General features: G+C 39.7%; 1 protein-coding gene across 3 annotated transcripts; it reads left to right on the forward strand.

Moving 5' to 3' along the window:
* The first annotated feature begins 476 nt into the window (after positions 1 to 476).
* LOC115589803 (butyrophilin subfamily 3 member A2-like) lies at positions 477 to 26,499 on the forward strand. Of its 3 annotated transcripts, XM_030430962.1 has the most exons (11): positions 477 to 694; positions 4,939 to 5,038; positions 5,143 to 5,481; positions 6,314 to 6,577; positions 21,902 to 22,015; positions 22,296 to 22,450; positions 22,564 to 22,641; positions 22,842 to 22,940; positions 25,299 to 25,397; positions 25,601 to 25,645; positions 26,040 to 26,499. In XM_030430962.1, the coding sequence occupies exons 2-11, from the start codon at positions 4,954 to 4,956 to the stop codon at positions 26,058 to 26,060; spliced, it is 1,299 nt and encodes a 432-aa protein (XP_030286822.1). In that variant the 5' UTR covers positions 477 to 694; positions 4,939 to 4,953; the 3' UTR covers positions 26,061 to 26,499. The 3 variants fall into 3 exon arrangements, with proteins under 3 accessions (XP_030286822.1, XP_030286823.1, XP_030286824.1); XM_030430963.1 differs by lacking the exons at positions 477 to 694; positions 4,939 to 5,038; positions 5,143 to 5,481; positions 6,314 to 6,577 and adding exons at positions 17,240 to 17,375; positions 21,190 to 21,283; positions 21,526 to 21,816; XM_030430964.1 differs by lacking the exons at positions 477 to 694; positions 4,939 to 5,038; positions 5,143 to 5,481; positions 6,314 to 6,577 and adding exons at positions 17,581 to 17,638; positions 21,190 to 21,283; positions 21,526 to 21,816.
* Positions 26,500 to 26,994: the final 495 nt, after the last annotated feature.

A 26,994-nucleotide genomic window follows, 5' to 3' on the forward strand; every position in this document is an offset into this window, starting at 1 on the left:
TCAGAAAAAGCTGAACATTGTGTCTGATAATACACATGTAAATATAGGTGTTGTCTACTTTATATCGAAGTACATTTAATATCAGATTGACTTTGAGGTACTTTTTCCAACGCTGCTGAATCTGCCTCCACGTCTCCATCAGCAGAGATCAGGGTCAGCACGTCTGAAGCTTCTATCAGACTCACATATTGAAGAGAAACTTCTCTTCAAAAAAGAATCATGAATTGTTGATTTTTCAGTGATTGAGAAGGAGTGGAAGCATTCTGACATCTTTAAATCAGGTGAAGCCACATTAAACACAAGTTACTATCATAAATCAACATTGAAGAGGAGCAGGAAGAAGAAGAAGAAAAAGAAGAAGAAGAAAGAAGAGGAAGAAGAAGAAGCTCTCAGATGTTTCATAAATCATCCTTGATGACATTACAGTGTGATATCAGAAGTCTCTCTCTCTCTCTGTGATCTGCTGTGTTGAAGCTGCTCTTGTTTCCTCACATTTATCTCATGAACACAGTGAACATCCTGATCATGTGTTCTTAAAGCAACACTGACTCGTTTCTAGCAGCTGACCACAGATCAGAGCCCCTCCCCACCTCCCCTCCGTTCACACAGTGCAGTGAGTCCTGCAGGAGACAAACAGGTCTGGACACGTTTTCATGGTTACACACTGAGTACTGTATGTGTTCAGAGGCTGCAGGTAAGATCACTTTCATCTTCACCTTTTACTTATGTGGTGTCATAGGGCGATATTGTGCCAGTGATGATGTGGTGATGTCTTTCACGATCGAAAGTGAAAGTGAAAGTAAAGTGAGACTGAGTGTAAAGACGCAGTGAACGACTCTGAGTAAGCTCTGTCTCTTATCTAACTGTACAAGTGTTGGACAGTAAAGTCAAAGTCACGTTTGGATTCACACACCAGCCTCGTTCCAGTTGAATTTACCTGTTGACATGTAGGTGACGTGTGAGTGAACGACCAGCAGAGGGCGCTGCAGGTCAGCTGTCGCTCACAGAGGAGGGAAGTGGATATTAAAGTGAAACTCTCGCCAAAATGCAACCTAGGCTTTTTTTTGTTAATGTACATGAGTCAAACCTTTGTATAAAAGCTTAATTACAACGAAAGAGGCACTTTTAAGATTTACCGTAATTTTGTTTTCTGCTCAAAGTCATTTTAAATGGGAGTGCTTCGGGCACTTTTACGATAGCATCAAAATCTCTATTTTTAAAACAGTAAGAAGGCTCGACACAACATGAAACTTTGCTCGTAGTATCACCAGGGCAGGGTTCGTACGGGTGCTTGAAATCCTTGAAAGTGCTTGAATTTCATTTAATTTCATTTGTTGTGTTTTCAAGGTCTGAAAAGTGCTTGGATTTCAGTTTAAGTGCTTGAAAGTGCTTGACATTATTGTATTATGTTTAACGAGCGTTGGCTTGAAAATTATAATTCCAAACAATGGTTAAGAGGAGGATTGAATCAAAGAGTGGCATCATCCAAGGTCTGCAAAAAAGATTTGCAGATGTGTGCATTGGGAGAGTTTGCGCTCTCCAGTCACATGAAATGTAAGTTAAGACTTTTTGAGTACCTTATGCCAACGCTGCACGTTAACACTTTGTTTATGCTAACTACTAATGTTAGCTAAACCATAACACGCCAAAGAATAATGACCTTGTTAAGTTAGCGCCTGACTGTGTATACAGTCTGTGGCCTGTGTATCATCACACATGCAGCTTGGTAGCAATAGGAGGATGGCTGAGGAGAAGGTTGAATTTGATGCAATTTGGACTGATGACACATTCAATATTAATAAACTTTGATGAATAAGCAAACAGCGCTCTGTGCAGCACAGAGCATCTCTCCTCTGTTGACAGGCTGTCAGCAGAGGAGTCACTCACACTGGTGAACACCAGAGCTAAAGTGCCAGAGTCAGAAAATGACTGTTCAGTGTGTCTGTGTAACGTCACACCAGGCACTGACGTCTGTAAGAGCTTTAAGTGTGAAAAAGGGAATGTTCACTTTTTTCCACTTCTCATTACTTACTTCTAATAAACTAAATTAGATGGCAAGCCAAGACTTTTTACAGATAGGTGACACATTTTGAGAGTGTTTGGCAAGTTACTCCAAACATGTTATGCATTATTTATTACTGTCATTTCAGTAACTTTATTACATCATAATATTACTGTCTTTGAATGTTAAGGCATTACACTACTATTGCATTACTTTTAAGTTACTTTCACCACAATTTAAACCCACCAACACTAAAAACGACAGTTTTTGAAAGGGCTGGTCGTGCTGGACATGAATTGCAATATTAAAATTGAAACATTTGGGGTGCACTACCTATTTCAGTCCCATGAGAAGATTTACATTGAAAAATCAATGTGTCAAAACTTTTTGTATGTCAACATCTTGTTCTCTATTAATATAAGGAAAAGCTGATTGAACCATACATTTTCTAAAAGCTTATGTCCGCTAGATGTGATTAAACGTGCATGATGCATGGACTTGTCCCACCTTCCTCTATATATCAGGGACATTACATATTCTTATAATGCATCTACATTGTATTTAAAGTTTTTGAAACACACACATTGATTTTCAATGTAGCCTAAATCTGTTCATGGGGCAGAAACCGGTCGTACATCCCAAAATCTTTGATGTTAACACTCAAATTCAGTTTGGGCAGACCTTTCAAAAACAGCTGGTTGTGTGTTTTCGGGGGGATAGCTTCAAGCATCGCAGAACGGGAGAAAGTTAGTTTTTGCTGTTTAGTTTAGCTGTTTAGTTTTTTTTCTTTTTTCTCTACTCATATATATATGTATATATATATATATATATATATATATATATATATACATATATATATATATATATATATGTATATGTATATATATATATATATATATATATATATATATATATATATATATATCTGTAACATTTCATTAGGGATGTCAAGTATTTGTTTTAATGACATTTATATTTTTTCCTGTATCTTTCCCATTTAAATGTATTTTTTATGTATCATCGATTATTGTTATAATGTATCACTTTGCAAAAACCCCTCAGCCCCCATTTATGTTTACACACAAGGGTGTAGGTTTGATTTTGACAATGGTGGGGACATAGCCACCAGTAATTTCACCTGTGACTCTCCCTGAACTAGGCCTACAACCAGGCAAGATTGCTGCAGCACCCTAATGAAATAACACATGATGCCAGCCTGACATTAACTTTGTACGATGCATTATCTACTGTACATAAGCAGTCAAACATGTGCAGTCAAACATTTAGTATAGCACTGAGGTATCTGGAGGGCAACACATTCTTATCTACTTTAGAGTTTAGATTCAGTCATGACTAATTGATGTTCATTGTATGAGTGAAAGTCCAGGGGACTTTCAACTGTGAGGGGGTCAAAGGTTAACAGACCATAAAGTCTTTAACTGAGTTTGACCTGCATGCCAAATGGTGGGAGATGCCTGAAACAGGTCAACTCCTCTTTTAGTCTGTTGGATAAATTGGCAAAGGGACCAATCAGAAGAAGTGGGTGTACTTGAGAAGGGACTCTAAAAAGGCCCTCACAGGAAGAACGAGAGGTGTAGCGATAGGTTGATCTCCTAAGATCGAAGGTTGATAGGAGTTCTGATAGGGCAGAGGGAGAAGCATTTTGGCATTGCTTTTTCCATAGATTTGATAATATCAGAAAGCGGCCGCTTCTGATCCGGACGCAGGGCTCAAGATTCTGTTTCAATAAAGTTTGCTCTATCATTCCACCCAGCCTTGCCTCCGCAGAATTCTTTTATCATCAAACTACACGCCGACACATTGGAGGAGGAAAGCCCAGAAAGTACAGCACCATGTCAAATTTACCTGTAGCCCTGAATCATCCCTATATGAGCTACAACCTGGCTGGAGCTCCTCTGTCACCTGATAAATAAAATAGTGATGCTATGAGCAGCGACACAGCATGACTCAAATCTCGAAGAAGATCAGTAGTATTCACTAGGCCTACTTTTAATATTACAACTAGCTAACACTTAAAATTGAATTAATTAATCTCCTTATTCAAGTCCACCTGCTGCTGTGACCCTGCTACTCCACCTGTCTGATAAAGAGGACAGCTGGGTTGCTTCTTCTCTCACCTGACAACGTAACAAATCAATTACCATTAAGAGTGAGAAAACGGTCGGAGACAGTGTTTTGCATTCATTAGCGGTTGCCCGACATCCTCGGACATGTGTTGCATGAAAACAGTGTAGACTTCCTCTGGTCAACACTGGCAAAGCCTGCAAGTGACACAACTTGGACAGCCTACAGGGAGCTAGGCCGATAAAAAAATGCACCTGTCTCGAAGACGTAATTGGTAGGCGGTGCCGAAGTGGGAAAGGATTTAACCCTTTGTGTACTGCATGATGCACATTTTTTTTCCTTCAACCTTAATATTGGTGTGGACACTTCCATACGGTCCATACGCAATTCAATGCCTATGTTTACACATGTATTTATTTTGTGACGGCCATGCCTCTTGTGTTGTTGGGCTGTTTGCTTGTCCTCTTTGTGTTGCAGATGCCCAGCAGGAGGGGTTCAGCTGTCGTTAGTTGCTGGGAAGACCTGGTCCCGGTGTTCCCAGCACGATAAAAGCACACCTCACTTGGCTCTGGGGGAGAGAGAGGACAAGGGAGAAATCCTGCTCTCTGCTCTCCATGCTCCTTATTGTCTTTGTTTTCACACTGATATGTTGGTTTTTGAGTTAGTTTCAATAAATTATGATTTCCTTGCTTTAACTTTTTGTGTCCTTACTTGTCATGGCTTTGAGCCGGCTGTGACAATTTCTACAGGACTCCAAACTAAACCTTTGAGAAGGCTGCACACAGAATATTTCTATGTTATCATTCGTCATTCATCAAGTTTTCACACCGCTTGTTTTCCATTTTTCTTAGATTTTTAAATACAGGATGCTTCCAGTGACGCTCAGTCGCTCCCTGAACTTTCAGTTTGGTGCCTTCACTGTCCTGGTGGTCCTGATACACTCATGTGGAGGTAAATATGACAAATTGATGTTAACATGTACAGTAAATGTTTAGATGTTGTTCATCCATCCATTTTGCTACACATAAAACAATCAAACACTTGTTTCTTTTCAGGTCAGCATCATGTGAGCTGTCCATCTGAGGCAATAGTGGCAACAGTTGGTGAGGACATCATTCTGCCAGCTTACCTGGAACCTGCCACCAATGCTTTGAGAAAGACAATCGAGTGGACGAGACCCGACCTGAGCCCCAGATATGTTCATGTGCAGCGTCAGGGTGTTAAACTGACGGGTAACCATCCGTCTTACGAGGGAAGAACATCAGCGTTCAGTGATGAACTGAAGCTCGGAAATATTTCACTGAAACTCTCCAGAGTGAGAATATCTGATGAGGGACCATACAGATGTTTCCTTCCAGAAATGAGGATAAGCTGTATTGTTCAGCTTGTTGTAGGTGGGAAGAAGTTAATTTTAACTTTCATTTGTAAAGAAAATCATAAAGCTAATAACTTAATCTCTCTATTGTTGGAGAATGTACAAGTTGTGACCTCAAGATAAGCTTCATTTTTTTGTTGTTGTTGTCCTGCTGCAGAATAAATTTTGGGCCAATCATACGCGTTCCTGATGGTATTGCATGATGGATAAATGTCAGCCTGTATTTCTTAGCACTGAGGACACCATTAATCCAGCAAATCTCCAACGTTTGGGGCTGCATTTCTAAAAATGGAGCAGGGCCAATAAAATACACACCTGTCTCACAGATGTAATTGGGAGGCAGTGCCGAAGTTAGACAGGATTTAACCCTTTGTGTGCTGCATGATGCACATTTTGTAAATTAGTTAAAAAAAAAAAATAAAAAAATGCATTTATATTTTTGAAAACATTCTTAGTTTACAATATTTTCCAACACTGGCCTAAAACTTTTGCACAGTTCTGTATATTAAGTCTGTTTCAGCTCCAAAAGATTGAGCAGGTATTTCAGCTGTTGCGTTGAAGATTGTTCCCACAGTTGGTAGTGACCAATATCATTGAACCCACTATTAAAAACCTGGCAGTAGGACATCACCTTTACTCAGGCCAGTAGCATCTCTCTGTAGAATACGCCAAATAAAGTTAAGTTCATGTGATATGAGGTCAAATATTTCAGTCGCGATAACTCAAATGGACAACCAAAATATACCAAACAAGTAAACTAAATCAACAAACAAACACAGCAAATATAACAGAGAGTTCACCCCAACAGAACAATGTTGGTAGTCAACCAAAATGAATGGTCTCATCTTCAGGTGCTGCCTCTTCACCTGATGTCCATATGACCGTGGATCTACAGTGTAACTCTACAGGCTGGTATCCAGAACCTGAGGTGTTCTGGCTGGACGGTGAGGGAAACCTCCTCTCTGCTGGACGTACAGAGACAGTCAGAGGTCCTGATGACCTCTATACTGTCAGCAGCAGAGTGACTGTGGAGAAGAGACACAGCAACAGCTTCACCTGTAGAGTCCAACAGAACAGCACCAACCAGATCAGAGAGACACTCATACATGTTCCAGGTACACGTTATTACTTTCATGATGTGATCACTCTTTTAGTTTCAAATATCTGAAGTCCCATTTTCTTAAACTGTCATGTTATTCTGTGTTTTATCATTTCAGAGGATTTCTTTGATGTTCAGTCCAGTTCTTCTTCTACTACAGTTATTTTGTCTGTTAGTTTGGCTGTTTGCATCCTGGTTATTCTGATTCTTGGCTTTTATGTGTGGAGACTAAAGAAAACCAGTAAGTCACAAGTTGACTATATGTATTAATCAATGTCAAGCTACACAAGTTTCATGTGGAAAAGTGAACGTGATATTGATCTTTCTTTTGGCCTCTTATGGCTTTATTGACAGTACAGCTGAAGAGGGTGACAGGAAACAGAGAGGGGGAGTGACACGCAGCAAAGGGATCCAGGCCGGGAGTGGAACCCAGGTCCGCTGCAGAGCCTCAGCACATGGGATGCCTGCTCTACCAACTGAGCTAATCAGTGCCCGAAATGATCTTTCGTTTGAACAACATATCGATGTTCCACTGGTTACAATGTTGATAAATGGTAGTTTGTCCATGTTCAATTCAATCAGTCAAATTTCCACAAGTCTTTTCTTTGTAACATGATTTTAGACTGACTGTCTCTTTTGCTGTGGAACATTCCCAAGTCAAGTAAATGTCTTTTATGCTTTAATCTTACTGACTTTATTTGTACTCAGAGACCAAGAGGAGCCACAGGGGTGAATCTGATGAAGGAGAGAAGAACCAAGAAAGTGAGGTGCTCATGACAAAGGTAAGGAAGCCAATGGAGGCAAGGCAAGCAAAAATAAAAAGCAACAGTCATAAGTAAGGGGGATACAATATATTTACATCCAGAAACAGGATCTGCAGCAACTATGACAGCGCAAACTTGAATTGATGTTGGGACAATCGGACATTCAGTATATTTGGTCATACTTTAATACAGAGCCTCGTTTCCCTGTTAAAGAAGCCACACTTCAGGCAGACAGAGGGATCAGGATAAAAGTAAATCAGTGGAGAATAAACAATAGAAGAAGAAAAACAAGAGATAAGACAGAAAAGCAAGGGGAAGAAATGTAAGAAATGTTCCTCTGGAGAATTTGAATTTCTTATTCTCTTGGAGTTGACAGTAACCATCTTTTGGTGTCAGGGGTCTTGAAATGGCTGAAGACAAAACTAGGACCTGAAATGAAAAAATGTGTTTCCTGTCACCAGCATGAACCACTGCAGACTCTCTCAATCTATAACACAACATTCAACTTCCAAATATCTCTACCTGTGTTATATTCATAGCTCAAGCTAGTCAATATGTGAAAGTCCAGTTTTGAGTGTGCAGGACTGCTGTAGAGTGAAAATCACAGTTCACCTGAATCATTTTGTTCAGTTCAGTTCTACGATTCTTGGTCACACAAAGAGCAGAGAGTAAAAACCTTCATGGAGCTGGTTCACTGGCTCTGGGACCAGAGGTGGAGACAGAGACAGTCCAGACAGGGTGGTGGCTTTAGGACACACTTCTTTGTGTAGTCTTGTCTGAGGTATGATGTGGACTGGTGGATGTGATGAGGTCAGGACATGATGTCTTTATGCACCGACTAACTTGTTGACTGTGACTCCATCATAGGAGAAATGAAATCAGTGGGTAAACTTTGCCTTTGCAGATGGAAAAAGAATGATAGTTATCAGTCTCCATGATTTACGTACAGTAACACATGTAATCAATATTCAGATTTAAACAAAATCTAGCGCCTTGAGTCCTGATCAGAAGCGGCCGCGTTCTGATAGTATCAAATCTGTGGACAAAACTATGCCAAAAAATGCTCTGCCCTCTGCTCCCTCAAAACCACAGCCTGTTGCTCTTAGGAGGTTTTTCCAAGTGCCACCCTCCTTTCTTTCCCTGCACCGGCCTTTAGAGACCCTTTCCCAGTAAACACCCACTTCTTCTAATTGGTTATTTTGGCATATTATCCAATAGCCTAAAAGAGGAGTTGACCTGTTTCTCTACTCTTCTCCCCTAACTCATCTGACCTGGCTGCTGTCAACTGTAGGTCTTGTCCCCAAAATGACCCAAATGGGTTCCCCATCCCTCTATGGGAACATAAACGTTTGGGCATCTCCCACCATTTGGTGGGGGCCAACTTCAGGTTTTATTAATTTATGATGGCCTGCCGTCTACTAACCTTTAGCCTTCACCAGTTGAAAAACTACTTTAGGACCCCTGGAGTTGTGAGCTTCCCTCTGTCTGCACTTTTTAACTCATATGAGGAGGAACAATTAGTCATCATTTAATCTACACCAAGTAAATTCAAATATCAGAATGTGTTGCCATCCAGACACCTCAAACCATCAACATATTTTAACAAGAGAGGATGTCCGGTCTGATACAGTCTGGTCCGATCCAGTCTGTTCTTCCTCCTTCCTCCTCCGTCAGTTTAACTGGTCAAACCAAATAAAATCAAATGAATATGAATATCATATGAAATCACATGAAATGTGAGAGTATACATAAAAAGCCATTTTGAAGAAAACAAAGAACATCTCTACTCTGTCATTAATTGTTACCTGTTCTTCTCTTTCAACACAAGTGTCCGCCTGTTGCCAAGAAGAGGTTTAAGGAGGAACAGCAGAAGAAGATCAGGGAGGTTTGGATTTGTATTCTTCACAGAACTTTTATTTTCAGCCTCATACCTGATTCATTTTAATCCTCCTTCAAATCTGTCAAAATGAGACCATGATGGTTTTCATCACTGAGTGTTTCTATCTGCTGGTTCTGATGAACACCAGTGTGTAACTGTACAAAGCTGTCTGTCTGTCACTGTTGTTGTGTTTCCTTGTTGTCTTAATGAAACACTGTGTCTTCACTTAGCTCCAGGAGGAGAAGAAGAAGAGAGAGGAAGCTGAGGAAGAAGTTCAGAGGAAGAACCAGGAGCTGCAGGAGAAGACTGACGAGGTTAATCACTTTAATTTGATCACTATGAATGTACCACAGAAACCAAAATATATTTCATTTTTTGCAGAATGAATCAGAGCTTTTGACTGATCGTGTAACAAAAATAATAAATACCAAGTCTCTGATCTTGTCTTTCTCCATGTCTCTCTTTAATTTACTCCACTCAGATGGAGAGAAACAAAGATGACACCCTCAGGAGGCTCCTGCAGGACAGACGAGATAAAGAGGAAGCTCTGAATGAAGAGGAGACCCTGAATGATCAGCTGGAGTCCAAGAACAAAGAGGTGAATCTGATCATGAATTCAGATGACTTGTCCACTCAACTCTTTGTCTCTTCCACATGTTACTCTGATTTGTCTCCAGTCTTGTTTGTCCTCACTTCTTAAATGTCTCACAGCTTTAATATTTGTTCAGTTTATGATCAAAGTGAAAAGACAAATATCACAACAGGCTACAGATAAATCAGGTCGTGTCCAAAGCAGGAGTGAAGTCCAAAACCAGAATGTTTAAGATCAGGACCAAACCAAAGAGAGATAAATTGTTGTCTTTGACTTTTTTATGTTTGTTTGTTTGTTTTTGTCATTTTTTTAGGTGAAATTCTGATATTTGTCAAACATCATCTACCATGACTCTAAATGTTCAATTTTTTCATGAACATTGAAGATTTATTTATCAATTTGCAGGTATATGTTTACAGTAGTGTTCACAGTCAAACATTTTCATGCACTGTAGGCAAAAATTGTGGGAGGAGATAGGTTTTTATAAGTTTTGCAGTAAAAAAAAACATGTTATGGACTTCATATTTTTTAATAGGTTTAAATGTACAAAAGTTTCTTTAGTATTGGGGCTACAGTTTGATGAACGTGTGAAGTTCTAGCAGGTTGACTTGTTATGAATTTTCAAAGTTTTAACTTTAGACGCTTGCTGTAACGCCACCATCAGGACTATTGGCTTGGGTTTACAGCTGAGGTAATCTGGCATGAGACTGGACCTTTGTGAAAAATTTAGTTAGTTTTCACTCGTATCCAGTACAAGCTATTTTTTATAATTAATTTAGAGGCTTGCTGGGATGCCACCATCAGGACAATTGTTTTGTGTTTTATGTCAAGGACATCTGACATCATCATCATATTCACTCTTGCTGGGCCTCGAACCCACAACCCCTAACACCAAGAACCAGCGCCTAACTCACTGAGCTAATTGGCTGGAGGGAGACTGGTTGTATAGCTTCATTTGTCGACTCAGGGAGTCACTGTCCAGGCAGCTGTTGTCAAGGCAGATTCAAAAATGGTCAAAATGTCAGAAATTCTGTTACCAGAGAAAATCTGATGTTTAAAAATGCCACTCTTACATTGACTCCAGTTGTTCCCATGAGAGCAGAATTCAAAATTTTCTAAAAAATTCAGTTTTTGAGATAAAATTCTGATAGTTGCCAAACTTCACCGACCATGACTCCAGGAATCAGGAAGATTGAAAAGAATTTGATAGTATATGTTTACAGTACCGTTTACAGTCAAACATGTTGATGCACTGTAGGCTTAATTTTTGATCAATCAAATATCCGAGAAACAAGTTTTGTGGAGGACGGTCTGAAGATGCTCTCTAGCAAGTTTGGTGACAATTGAGCAAAATTGTGGGAGGAGACATAAGTTTTGAAGGGTTTTGAAAAAAACTGAGTGATGGACTTCATAATTTGTAATGAGTTTAAGTGGACTAACGTTTCAGCAGTATTGGGGCTACAGTTTGGTGAATGTTTCAAAACAGTAGCATGTACTGTTGATTTTGTAGGTATTTTTAAAGTTTTTAAAATTTAACCCCCCCAGGAGGAATATTGACATGTCCTTGGAATTAAGTAAATCTGGCATGGGGCTGGACATTTCTGTAAAGTTTGGTGAATTTTCGCCCTTGGGAAGTATGACTTCCTCGGAAGAAAGAAGAAAGAAAGTAGAGTGGGTAGAGCTGGTTGACTAGTGATTAGAAGATCGCTGGTTCGAATCCCGGCTCCCCCGGGTGGGACTGAGCTACATGCCGAAGTATCCTTGAGCAAGATACTGAACCCCAAAGTTGCTCCTGATGTGCAGTTGGCACCTTGTGAGGCAGCCACTGCCATCAGTAAGGGTCCTGCAATGAGCTGGCAACTAATTCAGGGTGTACCCTGACCTACGCCCATCGAGTAAACTGGATTTGGCCCCAGTAAAGAAAAAAGGGGGAAAAAAGCGGCAACATCCTGCGGAAAGGAAACGGAACGGAAAGGTGGATCAGCTGATATGGAATATGTAAACTGGTTTATAATGAAGGTGTAATTCATTGTGTGCACATTAACATATAGTTACACATCATTACTGGTGGCTCCAGTTGGACACAGATGGATTGTTTCCCTCCTCTTTCAAAGCGTCTGTCTTCTGTGGACAACATGTTGACATTGTTGTCCTCAGAGGAAGGATTGTTCTCCTTCAGATGAAGTGGACAGCAGAGTCTGGACCTGAGGAGCTGCTCCTCCTGTGTTGATCCACACATTCTCACTACTGATCCATGACCATACATTACATCTTTACAATCACAAGTTAGTTTACACCAACACCAGAATATTATCAACAATACAACAATATCAGATGTAGTTTTCAGCTGTTTAAGAGCAGAATGCATAAAGAGCCACTGTTCACCACCTGCTCAGCAGCAAACAGCAGACAGACACAGTTAGAGACTAACTGGTGAACACAGAGACAGATATTTCCCTCAGGAGATGATCTGCTGCACACTGATCCAAAACATGAACCAAACTATCTGTGCATGAACAGACTTTCACATCATTCAGTTCATCACTGCTGAGAACTTGTTCAGACGTTAATGTACTGATCACATTGACTTAATAAGAGAGAGGTGATGAGGTTCATCTTTTTACTTTTACTCAGATGATCAAACCATGAGGGCAAATTTAAAACATCAAATATCTGAAACTGGACTAAAGTTCCACTGTAGCACCAACAAGTGTAACAGGGAATGTGTTTCTACTATCAATATCATAAAAATAAGATTTTTTCAATGTACTTTTGTAATAACAGTATGAATGTTAGTTCAACCTGAGCCAAACTATTTGCACATTAAAAGTTGATGAATAACAACCTCCAGCCAATCAGAACTTATTTTTCCTTCAACCAAACTAAACTAAATGAAGCCCTGGAAAAACAAAATGTTTCTCATGTTGTCTCTGTTCATCTCTCTTTTCCAGCTCAGAGAAGTTCAAGGAGAATCCTGAGAAAGATGTGAAGAAGCCTGCAGACGGAACATGATACTGAGGTTCCCTCTGTGTATTCTTTGTTTTATATCTGAAGCACTGTTTATTGATTTAACTGCTTTCATTTCACTTTCTTTTGTAACAATATTATCACAATATATAGACTTTTAGAAGTAGGGATGGGTACCGAATTTGGTACTTTTATTAGTACCGACTGAATTCCCCCCGAAATACCGAGTATTGATTCACGATAGTCAATCGGTACCACATTTCGGTACCTGAACGCACCTTCACGGGCGCCAGCAAGAGCAGAAGTCGCAGCGACGGCAGTGGACGCAGAAGAGCGTGATTACGTGATGCCTGCAAACTTGTCTTTTCTGCGACAATCGGCATTTTCTTTGTCAATTGGGTCATTCACGTGAATCGCGTAGAACCGGAGAGTTTTTTTGGGGGGGGGGGGGGGGGGAATGGATGGGACATGGAAGTTGCATTCTCTGTCAGAAAGACAACGAATTTGTCTTCAAAATAAGAGCTTTACATTGCATCCCATTGGAGTTTAGAACTGGGTTCTTAGCGGGGGGCTTTTAATTTTAAAGCAGCGACCGGTAGCAGCTTGCCGCTACAACAACAAGCCGACAACGAAGGCAGCTACAGAGGCCGAGGAGACGCTAGTATCTCCTCCTATCTCCAGCGGCTGTCCAATTGCTCATCTTGACGTCCGCGGATGAAGTGATGGACTGCTGTGATCAGCTGTTTCCTGGTTTTGAAACTCCCCAGCTGTGGGTCGCACCATAGACATATATACATAGACGCCTCATTGAGCGCTGGACCGTACATCAACGTCGGCGCCATATTGGAGGAGGCAGCTCAGCCCCGTGAACTAATACAAGTCAATGAAGTGAACTTTATAAAGATCACTTCTACAAAGTGCTATAAGTTAATGCCTCTCATTTACACATTCACACACGTACAGGAAACAGATACGAACCAAAAACAACGTAACGTTCTCTGATGATTATAAACATGAACTACTTCTTATATGTTCAGTCTACAGGTCCGCACCAAACCACAATAGGTATTTTTATAATGTTTTTACAAGTATTTATAGCTGCTAATATATGTAACACTATTACTGTGATGATACATGACAGTTAAATATTTAATCTGTGTCTATAATAACCAGATCCTGACATGTAAATGTGACATCTTTCTACCATACTGTCAACTTGTTTAATTAAATTTAAGTTTAAATAACTGACTTCATAATATATGAATCAGAATCAGAAATACTTCATTGATGCCCAACGAGAAACTGCAGCGTTTCAGATTCTCCCATTCAAATTCAAGAATATGCAGAAAAATAGTACTACTATTACTAATACTACTACTACTACTATTACTACAAATAATAATAATAATTATTAAAACTATATATGGTGCATATTTATAATAGTAGCCCACTGCAACTTTACTCTTTTTTTACTATAATTAAATGTTATTTTATACAATATCATATGTTATAATGTTCTTTCATGGAGTATATCTCTATTCTGCTGAAAAAAAGAAAGCAGGCTCACTGCTGCTGCAGTTTCTTATCTTGATTTGCAGCCTTTGTTAATTTTTTGTCGCCATGATTGTTATTATTAGTACTTAGATCATCAAAAATCAAGCATAATGTGACCATGGATAGACACTAAAACAAATATTAAAAATTCAGAAGTTTTGACAATTTTTTTTTATATAGAAAATAACCTTAATTACCACACATATACGCAAAAAAGTACTGAAAATAGGTACCGATATATACCGGTACAGGTTCGCAGGTACCGAGTATCGATACCGTATCGGTTCAAATGTGAAAGTTACCCATCCCTATTTAGAAGAAAAAAGGTTCTCAGTCAAATTGATCTTAACTTCATTAATTGTGTGTTTTGTTTTGTTTTGTTTTGTTTTGTTTTGTCAGATGAATATCATTTGTTCTGTCAGTGTATGGAGGTGGAGAGAGAGTCTATGTAACCATAAATGTTGTTTCAGCATGGTTTTGTACAGTGCTGTTAGATTCATGAGCAGCAGCTAATAGTTACTGTTACTGAAGCTTTGTCTTCTTCTGTTGCATGGCGTTTAGCAACCAGTGTTAAGGTGCTTTGCTGCCACCTACCATCACAAAGCAACAACAGAAAGTAACAGAACTGATTTAAGAGGAGCTGGATTATACTATCATCAGAATGTTATTAACACAATATCAGTATTTCATTTACACATCTACACTAGCATGTATGGTATTAAGGTATTAAGTGGCACATTTTTTTTTAAAGATTTTTTTTAGGCATAGACACCTTTATTTAGACAGTGGACAGATAATTTAAATGGGAGAGAGAAGGGGTGTGACATGCAGCAAAGGTCCACTGGCCGGGATTCGAACCAAGGTCCGCTGTTTGTGGCATGCACTCCAACCACTCGCCACCTGCGCACCAATTAATTGGCTTATTTTGAATAACTGTTCTGGTGTGTATTGTTTCCTGGGTGCAGGAAGATACTTTGCCCTGTCTGTCCGTTCTGTGTTGTTTTATGCAGAACATATAAATGCAGACAACCCCGCAAACATTTCCCTGACAAAGCCCTTCTTATTGTTGAAGTTAAATGTTATTGTGAAATCTCAAATATTGATCTGCTGCAAACTCAAAATGAAAATGTGAACCCACATAACTCAAAAAGTTTGAGCTTTTTTACTGGACTGAACATTTTCATTAAAACTTCATGTCCTGAAACACAAATATACATTTACAGTAGTTATGTCATTCATGTTTTTTATGTTTTGCATTGTTTGTTCAACTTTTCAATTTAAAATGACCTGATGCATTTTTCTGCATAATGAGAGAAAACGTTTGTATTTGATATGTGTTTGAGTTCAGTCCTGGAATTCCAGGTGCTGATGCTTATGAAATATCAACTTCAGTGTATGTTTTTACAATACAGAAATGGATGTATTTTGTATTTACAGTGATATTTCTACATTATTTGTATAGTCTGTAGTTAGCTGTGTGGAGAGACATTTGTTACTGAAACCGATCACTCATTTTTCAGATTTATTCATTTTCAAATACAAGATGATTCTGTGTGTTATCAGATTTTTGCAAATACCTACTTAGACAGTTGCTGCAGCTGCTGGAAGTCTACATTGTTCCTATTTATTGAAGGGAAGCTGATCATAAATCTCAGTGAACATCAGTGGATTTTGCAGGAGGATTCGCGTTCATTATAAATATCCATCACAGATCCCGTGAGAGCAGCTGCACGGTCTTCAGAACTAGTTTCAGAGTGCCAGAGTTCATCAAATCACCTAAAAACCATAAGACACTAGAACAACATGAACAGACAATATCACAGTGATATTAATGAAGTTTATTTGTATACGTGTCACTGTGGATGATTACAACCATGAATAACACATTCATGTAAATGTAACTCATCAGTTAAGACTAAAGACAATCCTAAAAATTAAAAAGCAGAAATGACCTGAAAGCTTTTTGAGAAAATTAAGTTAAGTTAACAAATGGTGCCGCCTACTGTCCCCGTCTTCTTCTACTTGTATCTCACACAAGAGGGGATGGTTGACGTGGTGGACTCCACCGTGACCAGTAACTGAAAGACATCTGAACATTTATCAGGTTTTGATCAGAAAAGAGTCACTCCTGCAGAGTCAGCATTAAGTCAGTATACGATCTGAGAGGTGTGATCTAATGATGAAGCCAGATGTTTTGTTCCTTCATTGCTATGACAGCAAAGAAACACTGTTATTGTCATTGATGGCTGAGATCGCCGGCGGCACTTTGAGTTGCGAGGCGACGGTCGCAGGAAACTCCCCTGAGCTGTCAGCAGTCACCAGATCAGGCAGAGTTCCAAGTGCTCCTGAGAGACTTGATGTATCAGTGAAAAGCAATGAGAAATGTGATTTACATTTGAGGTTTTGGTTGGATATAATTTCACAGAAAAGTTGAAGGACAAAGACAAGGAGACGAGAAAGGAAGCAGGAATCACAGGTGAGCAGGTGAGCGCAATGGAGCTGATCACCTGAGAGATCACAGCAAGAGATACTGTAGCTGAGAGTCACCAGATGTGGTGGAGAGATGAGGATCATATAGCAGGAAGTGATGAGCTGATGAATGTCAGGTGTTGCTCTCTGCTGCAGCAGGAACCTGCAAGCCACGCCCACTAACACACGCTCTATTGAGGTGACAGGTGAGAGGGAAGAAGGACGGGCGAAACTGGTTTGGAAAAACACAACATGGAAAACGAAACAAGACAAGACAGATGTGGCACACAGTATGATGTTACAAGTGTTCAAGAGAACAAAAGGACTGAGCTGAGCTGAGATTAAAGAGAGGCTGATGTTGGAAATGTGTTGGCTTGTTGCTAAAGTTGAAAGTCTTGTTTTGAAAAGTATTGCTGAGTTAAAAACAGGAGGTGTGGCTGTAAACACTACAGTACCCATGATGCAATGCAGGGGACTTCCTGATTATTCAGTAACGCTTACTTCATTGCCTACCGTCTCCTTCATTATAAAAAAAGATCACCTTACTGTGTTGAAACATTGATACTTTGCCAGATTTGGATCTGATTTGGTAAGTGATCTGTAACATGTGGTGGTCTTTCTGTTCTGTCAGCTCCTGCTAATATTCTCTTTATCTGTTAATCAGGTAAACATGAAGGATTTTGTATTGATGTGGTTTTAAGGCTGTAAGTTCCAACACTTACACCCTTAACACACTTATGGGCAAATATTTGTTATGTTGTTAGGTGGGGCAGATTGTAGGAAAAGAAAGTTGTCAATGATTGACGGACTCTGAACACAAAGTCTGTCGAGGTGACTGACAGCGTGACACAGGTGCGTCTGATTCATTTCTGCCTAATGTACATGAAGTTTAACTACTTTTTGTCAGTGTGTCTGCCTTCATAGCTGTCACTTGTTTGTTTTAACACCTAACCGGGAGTTACTGAGAGTGTTTATCATCTTTAAACTCGTCTTCTCAGTCGGGCTTTGAGTCACACAAAGTGTTCAAGTGTAGTCTGAACTATTCATTGAATCTGGCAGCTTTAAGAAATGCACTACAGTTAAGCGTTTCCTTTGTTGTTTGGAACAATCATGAAAGTGTAACACTATATTTGTTGCTCAATGCACTATAGATCGGGTAACGTATAGCTATAGGAATGTCTACTGACCAAAGTGAAAGTATGACTCCATAACACGGGCACACTGTCCAGGTATTCTCACAGATGTAGGCCTCTGTTTAAAAACTAAAAGAACACTGAAAGGAAGAGTAAGACTTGTATTATTATTGTTCAACAGTCGATAAACAGATGAAATGAGTCAGTGAAATAAAGGGGTAAACAGTATATCATTATGATGAAGTAGAGACCACTGTTCAAGCCTGCATTTCATCTTTTCCAAGTGTGAAACTATTGAATATTGTTATTTCCACGTTTGTAAGCACTAAACCTCCAGATGGTTTTGATTAGAGACCACTGTTCAAGACTGTGTTTCAATATTCTGGATACTTTTGGCTAGGGACCACTGTTCAAGATGGTGTCTCAATATCTGTAAGTGCTAAACCAAGCATGAAACCAAAAATATCCAGTAATTTCAGGTTACATATTTTTGACAAGGCTACTACTTAAGATGAGGTGTTGATATCTGTAAGCAGGAAACCACTGCATATTTTCAACACCACACTGGCAGACCTGCGAACTTGTAAGCATTTTGCATACTGGGTACACATTTTGACACTCAAGTACGCTTGTATGAATTGCATTTTGGTGCATTTCGCAGTTTGCCCGTTTCAGTTTCTATGCAAGTTCAGATCTATGAAGTTGATTCTGCTTCTGAGCCACAACAATCTGTGTGTAACTGCAGTGAACTCGTGTACTCGTAAAATTTCTTCAAGGTTGGTAGATCTGCACTGGGACATCTTTTAGCAGTGTTAGAAGCAACAAAGCCAGACATCTTTAAGAAAACCTCAGGTCATTATCCAACTGTGTTTTTGGCAACAGAACCAGCTACTCCACAACATGATTTTTTCCAAACCCTGACCGAGGACCAGACCATAAGCACACTGTGTTCCAATACACAACTGGGAATTCAACCAAAAGAGGTGTTAATTTGCAACATAAAAACTTTTTAACATATTTAAGCGTCAGAGGAAAGCGTAACTGGTTGAAATAAATCATTACCAAATCTCAGTATCATTTATAAATTACTATATATTATATCATAAAAAAGTTTCTTCTTTGGAAGAAAATCCATTTAAAACGGTTGAACAGCGACAGCTGCAGACGGAGGAGACAGAGCAGTCTGTGAGAGGAGCAGGGAGCAGGAAGGTGGGGGCTAGAGGAGGACGGAGGGCTTCTGTCCTCCGTGGGAGGGATCTCCTTCCATTCACTCAATGCATTTAAGATTTTTTCATGCTGATCTATGATTGGCTAAGACACGTAAAATGACGCACTAAGGGAGGACGTCCTCCCTTACCAATCAGCAACCAGAATACAAGATTGACAGCAGGTTGGTCCAATAACAGTTCCTAAATTTTATTCTCACATTTATAAACAAATCCGGAGCGAAATCTATGGGCGCCGCCATCTTGCCTGCCGCCATTACTGCGTGGCTGCGGACTGTGACCTGCCGGTGCCCTCTAATGGATTTTCAATGAAAGCATCCTGCTCGTGAAAACGTCAGATGACTTTAATTGCCGGATTCAGGTGTATATTTTGATAAATAACCGCCGGTTCCAAATAAATGTCGGGTCTAATTATTATATATTTTTTTTTAATTAAAGAAGGAGACGTGACCACTGACACTGCACGTTATTTCTTCTTCGCCGTTTTCACTACTGGTGTTGTGCTGCTTTCTGTCAGTCAGTATCACATTGATGATCACCATGGCTCCGGTGCAGGAAAAAATAAAAAGTACAACTTCAAATTCAAACTTTCTGTCGTAAAATATGCAGAGGAAAACTCGGGAGAAGCAGCCGCTAGATGTTTCTCTGTCGACCACTAGAGAGTGAGAGAAACTGAGCTTCAGCGTCTGTCCGAGGAGGACAGCAGCAGGGCCAGGCTGCCTGCTGGAGGGAGGAAGAAGGCTAGCGAGGAGCCTGAGATAAACATGCGGGGATGAGTTATCAGCAAACGGGCACGACAGGAGAGAGTGTCCCGCAAAATGATCAGGGCGATGGAGAAAACAAATGTCCGCCACCGTGAGTGACAGCAGAGAGGAGGAGTTTGCAGCGAGTGCTGGTTGGCTGAATCGTTTCCTCCGCCGCAACAACTTCACTTGCAGAAGACAACTATTGTCCAGCAGGATGCCAGAGAATTCACCAAGAAGCTGGAGAAGTTTGTGACATTTTCATCCGGATTTTTGAAAGGAAGGAATTAATCGCCTGTCCCAAATTGCCGCCTGGTCTCACAACATGTTCTTTTAAAAAAGAAAAAGAAATAGAAGAACATTTTCATATCTACAGCTAACGTCTTCTACAACCGCTACGGGACCAACACGGTACTTCCTTAGCAGCAAAGCACCGCAGTAATGGCGGCTCTGCTTTACTTCTGTGTTTCGCCGGATTTATTTATACAACCGTAAACAAAAATCCTTCTATTTATTTTACAGCTTTCACTGGCAGCCATGCTCGGGCAAGAAATATGGAGTTTTCAGCGATATTGGAATCGGTTTCAAAGGAAATATAAGCACATTTCTGAAAGAAAAAAAACTTTGGAGAAATCAGAGAGAAGCAGTCAGAAACATAATTCATAGTTTTCGTTTCTTTCGTTCGTCGTGCTGGAGGACATAACGTTATCGGCACGACCGGGACAGCAACACAGTTACAGCGCACACAATACAGAGTAGCAACGAAGTCACTGTCATGAAATTTGAATGTTGAGTGCTAAGGTAGTACACGGGGTAGCGCAGTTGCTTGTCATACAGGTGACTGGGGTCTGAATCCCGGAAATGATACAAATTTGATAATTTTTTTGTCTTGTATATCAGCCATTTAATGAAAAGTTTTTTTAAAGAAGTCTTGTAAGTCATTGTTTTATTGCTTAATTTTCATTGAATATAAGAAAGTAGGGATAAGTAGTTGAATTGTATAAAATAACATGACACCGTGGACTGGTTTTCCTCCTGTCCTCCCCAATTTTTTCAGTCACCAGCCGCCACTGTTAAGCGTTCTTTGCAAACATTTATTCTGGTGATTGGGTTGCCTGGGTGATAGGGAGGTAGGTAAAGTCGTCGCAAGTAGAAAATCAGAAAAGATAAGACAAATGCCAAAGTCTTGAGCCTGATCAAGTTGAGTAATGACAATCTTTGACTGGACAAGCTGGTATTTGTCTGGACTCCAACCCAAATGCATTGCTTTCTTTACACTGTGTCATCTGCTTCCTTTACAGAACTTTAAGATGCCTCTCCTCATAGACAGACTGTCCCTTCAGCCTTCACTCAGTGTCTTGGTTTCCTTTCTTTTCCTGATGCACATTTGTAAAGGTAACTTGTGCACAAATACACTCTTTAAAAATTCTATTGAACTATGTATGTACTTTTGAACTGGATGAACAATAAATAAATGTTTTGAATTTGATGAATTATCCTATAGTTTATACATATATATCAAGTGTTTTAACATTTTTTTTGTTTAGCATCAGATGCCATCAAGTTGTTTCCTTGTTTTTTATAATTTTGTGATTCGTTGATTATTGCTCAACTGATTTAAACTTTTTTTTGTTTAGCATCAGATGCCATCTCGTGCCCTGTCATCAGTTTACTAGGGATTGATAGAAGTGGAGGAGTGAATTTAAATTGTGAGTCTAAAGGCCTGCAGGCAGAACCTTGGGTCATCTGGCTGGACGGTGAGGGAAACCTCCTCCCTGCTGAAGATACAGAGACAGACAGAGGCTCTGACAGCCTCTATACTGTCAGCAGCAGAGTGACTGTGGAGAAGAGACACAGCAACAGCTTCACCTGTAGAGTCCAACAGAACAGCACCAACCAGATCAGAGAGGCACAGATCTATATAGCAGGTAAACTCTTTGAATTTGACATGATCACAATTTAAAAAAGCTGGGGTCAAATGTTGATATGTTATTCTGTGTTTTATCTTTTTAGATGATTTCTTTGACATCCAATCCAGTTCTTCTTCTACCACAATTGGTCTGGCTGCTGGTTTGGTTGTTTGCATCCTGGTTATTCTGATTCTTGGCTTTTTTGTGTGGAAATACAGTAAGTCAGAAATTAATTTCAATTCAGTTAAGTTATTCTCACTCATTTTATGGGAAATGCTGATTTGTGTAATTTCTTAAAATCAAAAAATCATTATTTTACAGGTCATGGTGTTCTATTAAATGTATTGGCTTTTCTACTTGTATTTCCAATCAGTGAAAGTGACATGTTTCTTATCTTTAGAGCATCTTTAACCATATGTGTCATTTGCTGAAATATCTCTCTAAAACGCAAGGTAATGTATTTTGTACTTTGTTTTACTGCCTTTGTTTTTACACAGGGACCAAGAGAAGCCACAGGGATCAAACTATTGCAGGAGAGAATGAGAACCATTCTCAGAGTAACAGAAGTGAAGAACGGGTTGTAACTGGAGAAGAAACAGAGACACAGCCACTCAGGACACAAGAAAATGTGCAAATGGAGGTTTTAAACGAGGTAAAAGCTGCAATAATAAGTCCTGAGGTACACATGCATGTGTCACTCTGTGGGATCATCACTTACCTTCCATTATAAAATGTGTTGGTCTTCTCTCTGTTCTCTCTCTCCAGGAGGAGCAGCAGAGGAGGGAGGCAGCTGAGAAATCACTGAAGACCCTGAAAGACGAGTTAGAGTTCAAGAAGACTGAGGTTCATCTTTGATTTCAGTCTGAGTCACACTCTTCATGACATCCACAGTGTAACAATGTCTAACGTTCAGGAGTTTGTGCAGGTCTATTAAAGACAAAGGCCTTCCAAATGGATGATCAACAATTTGTTAAGTTACATTTGAAATGTTAACAACTGAACATGTCTGTCATTGTGTCTTAACCTTCTCTCTGTCCTTCCAGCTTAGAAAGAAAGAATCTGAACTGCAGCAGCTCCATGAAGAGAAGGAGAGGGAGGAGAACTTGAGTCAGAAGAAACAGCTGGAGAACAAGAACACAGAGGTTCATGTTATTTTCTATCGAGACATGTCATCATTTCTGCTGTTTAATCTATGTACATGTCAACTTTTTGTAGTTCTATTTAGTAACATGCTGCATATAAACTTGACTGTAGATGAAAATATCTGTTGTTCACCAAAGAGGTTATATTTTTTATCTATTTTCCTCAAGTAAAAAACAGGCTGAAAAGGGTCAAAGTCATATGGGGAAGCTACGTAAAAAAAAACAAAAAAACAACAACCTTTAAACTCAGTCAGGAAGATACATAGGCCATCAAACTGAGATGTTGCGGCTCAATAATTCCATTAATCATCTATTAATTTTGCTGTTGTAGCCCAGAAGTAATTATTTATTACAGTAAATTACCAAATAATAGCCGGGTTTAAATTAACTGCAGGGTCCCTTTAAACGCCGGGTGCAGGTGTATATTTTGGTAACTAACCGCCGGTTCCAAATAAATACAGAGTCTAATTTATTTATTTTTTTTAAATTAAGGAAGAAGACGTGACCACTGACACTTCACGTTGTTCTTCTTCTCCTTTTTCACATATTGTGCTGCTTTCTGTCAGTCAGTATCACACTGATGATCGCCATGGCTCCGGTGCAGCAAAACAATAAAAAGTACAGCTTGAAATTCAAACTTTCTGTCGTAAAATATTCAGAAGAAAACTCAGGAGCAGCCGCTAGTGATTTCTCTGTCGACCCCAAGAGAGTGAGAGATTGGAGAAAAAATCATACGGAGCTTGAGCGTCTGTCTGAGGAGAAAAGCAGCAGGGCCAGGCTGCCTGCTGGAGGGAGGAAGAAGGCTAGCGAGGAGCCTGAGATAAACATGCAGGGATGAGTCATCAGCAAACGGGCACGCCACGAGAGAGTGTCCCGCAAAATGATCAGGGAGAAACAAATGTACGCCACCTTGAGTGACAGCAGAGATGAGGAGTTTGCAGCGAGTGCTGGTTGGCTGAATCCTTCCCTCCGCTGCAACAACTTCACTTGCAGAAGACGCACAACTAACTTTACTGCCCAGAAGGATGCCAGAGAATTCACAGAGAAGCTAGCCAAATTTGTAACATTTTCATCACAGAATTCTGAGAGGAAGGAATTAAACCCCTGACCCGAATTGCTGGAATTCCTGGTCCAAATAAACGCCTGGTCTGTTAAGTAATTGAAACAAATAAACGCTGCAGCTATTATTTGGTATTTTATGGTAATAGCCTAATCAATTAATTTTCTTAACTTAATGAAGCAACAATCAGCATTTGTGTCGTATTTGTCAACAATTTCCTCAGGTTAAGCTTCTTAGTAATGTTACGTTAGAGAAGCGAACGAGAGGACAGTTTCTGCTGGGCCATCGTTTTCTTCATCCAGTTGCAGACCCGGCGCAACAGGTGTCTGGAGGACGGCCGGCGTCTACAGAGAGGCTGCGGGTGTCTGCACCGAGGCCGGTGCCGCGGGGGAGGTAGCTCTGGAGGGGTCTCATTTGAAGGGTCCAATCGGTCATTTTATCCAATGTCGCTTTTCTCAGGCTGCTTTCTCTTTATGCGTCTACTAGCGAAGCAAAACCGTTAACTTCTATGCTACTTACATACGGAATGACACAGGTAGACTGAGCCTATCAAATACAATCTTTCATATAATAATTTAAAAATAATAATAATAAATAATACCTTGGAAGTGTGTGTTTTTATGTCTCTCTAACCACGTCTTAAAATAAAATTTGAAATATTAAATAAAAAAATTAAATAAAAAAATTTCTGCGACAATTTTGTGGAAGCTAAGCTTCCCCTAGCCTCTTGATAGCGCTGCTTATGCATAAACGGATACAGTGTCTACTCCATTATACGATATGCTAAGAAAAACCAGCTGCTGCTTTTCATAAATGACAAAATATGTCATCACTTGTCCCACAGAAAAATGTGTCCTGGTCTGATGCCTATCAGCAGGACAACATCATTCGTCTTTCCCTTCTAAAATCGTTACAAATTACTGTTAAAAACTATTTCCAGTCTAGCAGTGGTGTCCTAAAGGTGAGAGAAGCAGGGTGTCTGATCAAATCCCCGGTCCAGCAGGATCAGTCTGGGTGGGGAAGGTTAAAGGCAGTGTTGCTCTACTCATCACCACCACTGAGGTGCCCTTGAGCAATGCACAAGCTTTGCACTAGTCATCATAGTTGTGTCAATGAAATGGTTACTTACTTCAGACTTGTTGGTCTTTAAACAGAAGCTTCAATAAGATGTAGAAATAAAACCATTACACAGGTTTGACTGTTTCTCTTTCACTGTTACCACATTGTAATTCAGTTAAATATGCATTAATAATAAAAAGTGTGACTCATGTTGTGTCTCATCTTTTTCTCCTTCACAGATTGAGGACAAACAAACTGAAGTCCAGCAGCTCCAGGAGGAGATTCAGGAGATGGAGAACAACCTGCAGACTTTGATCAAGGATCTGGAGTCCAATAATGTGAATGTTTATCTTTCTATATTGAAATGAAATAAAACACATTTGCAAAGAGGACTTTTTTAATGGATTACTTTTTACATTGATAACATCTTTATGTAGATGAATAATTTAATAATAATAATAATAATAATAATAATAATAATAATAATAATGATCATCTGCAGGATAATAGTGATGTCATCACCTGTCATTTCCCTTCCTAGTTGGAAAGAAGTGGAGCTGCTGTGGGCCAGCCTTCCTCCTCTACAGTAAGTTGTCATGTAGAAGTTAAATTTGAACACAATTTGTTTGCTCCACAAGGCAAATGACAGAGTCAATCAGTGAAAGAGTCCATAATTTCAGGATTTTTATTGGTCAAACTGTGAAACTACAATGTTTCTAACACAAGTATGGTTGAAAAGAGCAAAAAAGATTCATTCCATTCTCAAGTCATCTCTTTCTGAATGGATATAGTGTTAACATTATAAGATATTAACATTAACGTGTAAGCAACGTGTAAAATAAGTGTTTCTAGTGTCTCTCCATTTCTCCCAGAGTCCAGGAACATCACAGTTAATCAGGTCACTGGACTCTACACATGCAACAAAATATTATCATGTGTTATATTGTTGATCTTGAGACATAACTATGTATCTTTTGAAGGTTGAAGGAAATGTGAACTGAAGCTCAGCAGTTGTCAGACACAGTTCTCCAGAGCAGACTGACACCAGCCCGGACCATTGGGTTCTGACACTGGACACAACATGGCTGCCAGACAAGCAGCTGAGACTCACACGGCAACATCAGCTCCCACCCACTGTGGGAGAATTAACTAGTTACGTTTTCCTATGAATGATGAATGTAAAAAGGAGACGCTGATGAAGCTTCCGTGTTTATCAAACAGGCTGAGAATGAATCAAATTGTTTAATATTGATTTAACACTCCATTGTTACTCCATAGAGTTTTTAATTCACATGCATGTATTCTCACAACCTTCATGTTTTATTTATTCTTTATTTGTGTACCTTCCACTGCTCAAACACTGGACTGTGCAGAAATGCACACTTTAATCATAATGAGACCTCTTCTGTTTACATTAAAAAGGACTGGATCAAACCCAAATGTAATGTTTGAATCTGAGACTTGAAACTACAGAGATTTTAGATATTCTGTGTATTTTAGATATTCTGTGTTTTGTATTGAAACTGAGGTATCTGGACTGCAACACATTCTAATCTTTGATTTCACTTAGTTTAGATTTAACTATGACGGAATACTTTTCCTTGTGTGAGTTAAGGAATGTAGGTGGTGTGGGGCTTACAGGTCCAGGGGTCCCGGAGTTATTATTTAGCTGTGTGTGTGTGTGTGTGTGTGTGTGTGTATGTGTGTGTGTTAAAGGTTAGCAGAAGGCCAACATAAATCAGAGAGACCACGTGGGCCATTCTGGGGTATAAGACCTAAGGAGTGATAGCAGCCGAGTTAGGTGATGTATGGGAGATGAGCAGGGAGACAGGTCAACTCCTCTTTCAGTCTACTGGATAGATGGACCTTCAGTTCATCAAAGTAACTAATTAGAAGAAGTAGGTAGGTACAGGCAAAGGGACTCTAAAAAGGCCC

The sequence above is a fragment of the Sparus aurata genome, chromosome 10 (assembly GCF_900880675.1).
Source record: "Sparus aurata chromosome 10, fSpaAur1.1, whole genome shotgun sequence".
Classification (NCBI taxonomy): Eukaryota; Metazoa; Chordata; class Actinopteri; order Spariformes; family Sparidae; genus Sparus; species Sparus aurata.

Bases quoted from the DNA above. Each gene is read 5' to 3' on its own strand.
- LOC115589803 (XM_030430962.1), top strand. From the start codon at position 4,954: ATGCTTCCAGTGACGCTCAGTCGCTCCCTGAACTTTCAGTTTGGTGCC. The intron at 5,039-5,142 runs GTAAATATGACA...GTTTCTTTTCAG, and splicing joins CCTGATACACTCATGTGGAG to GTCAGCATCATGTGAGCTGT. The intron at 25,398-25,600 runs GTGAATGTTTAT...TTCCCTTCCTAG, and splicing joins AGGATCTGGAGTCCAATAAT to TTGGAAAGAAGTGGAGCTGC.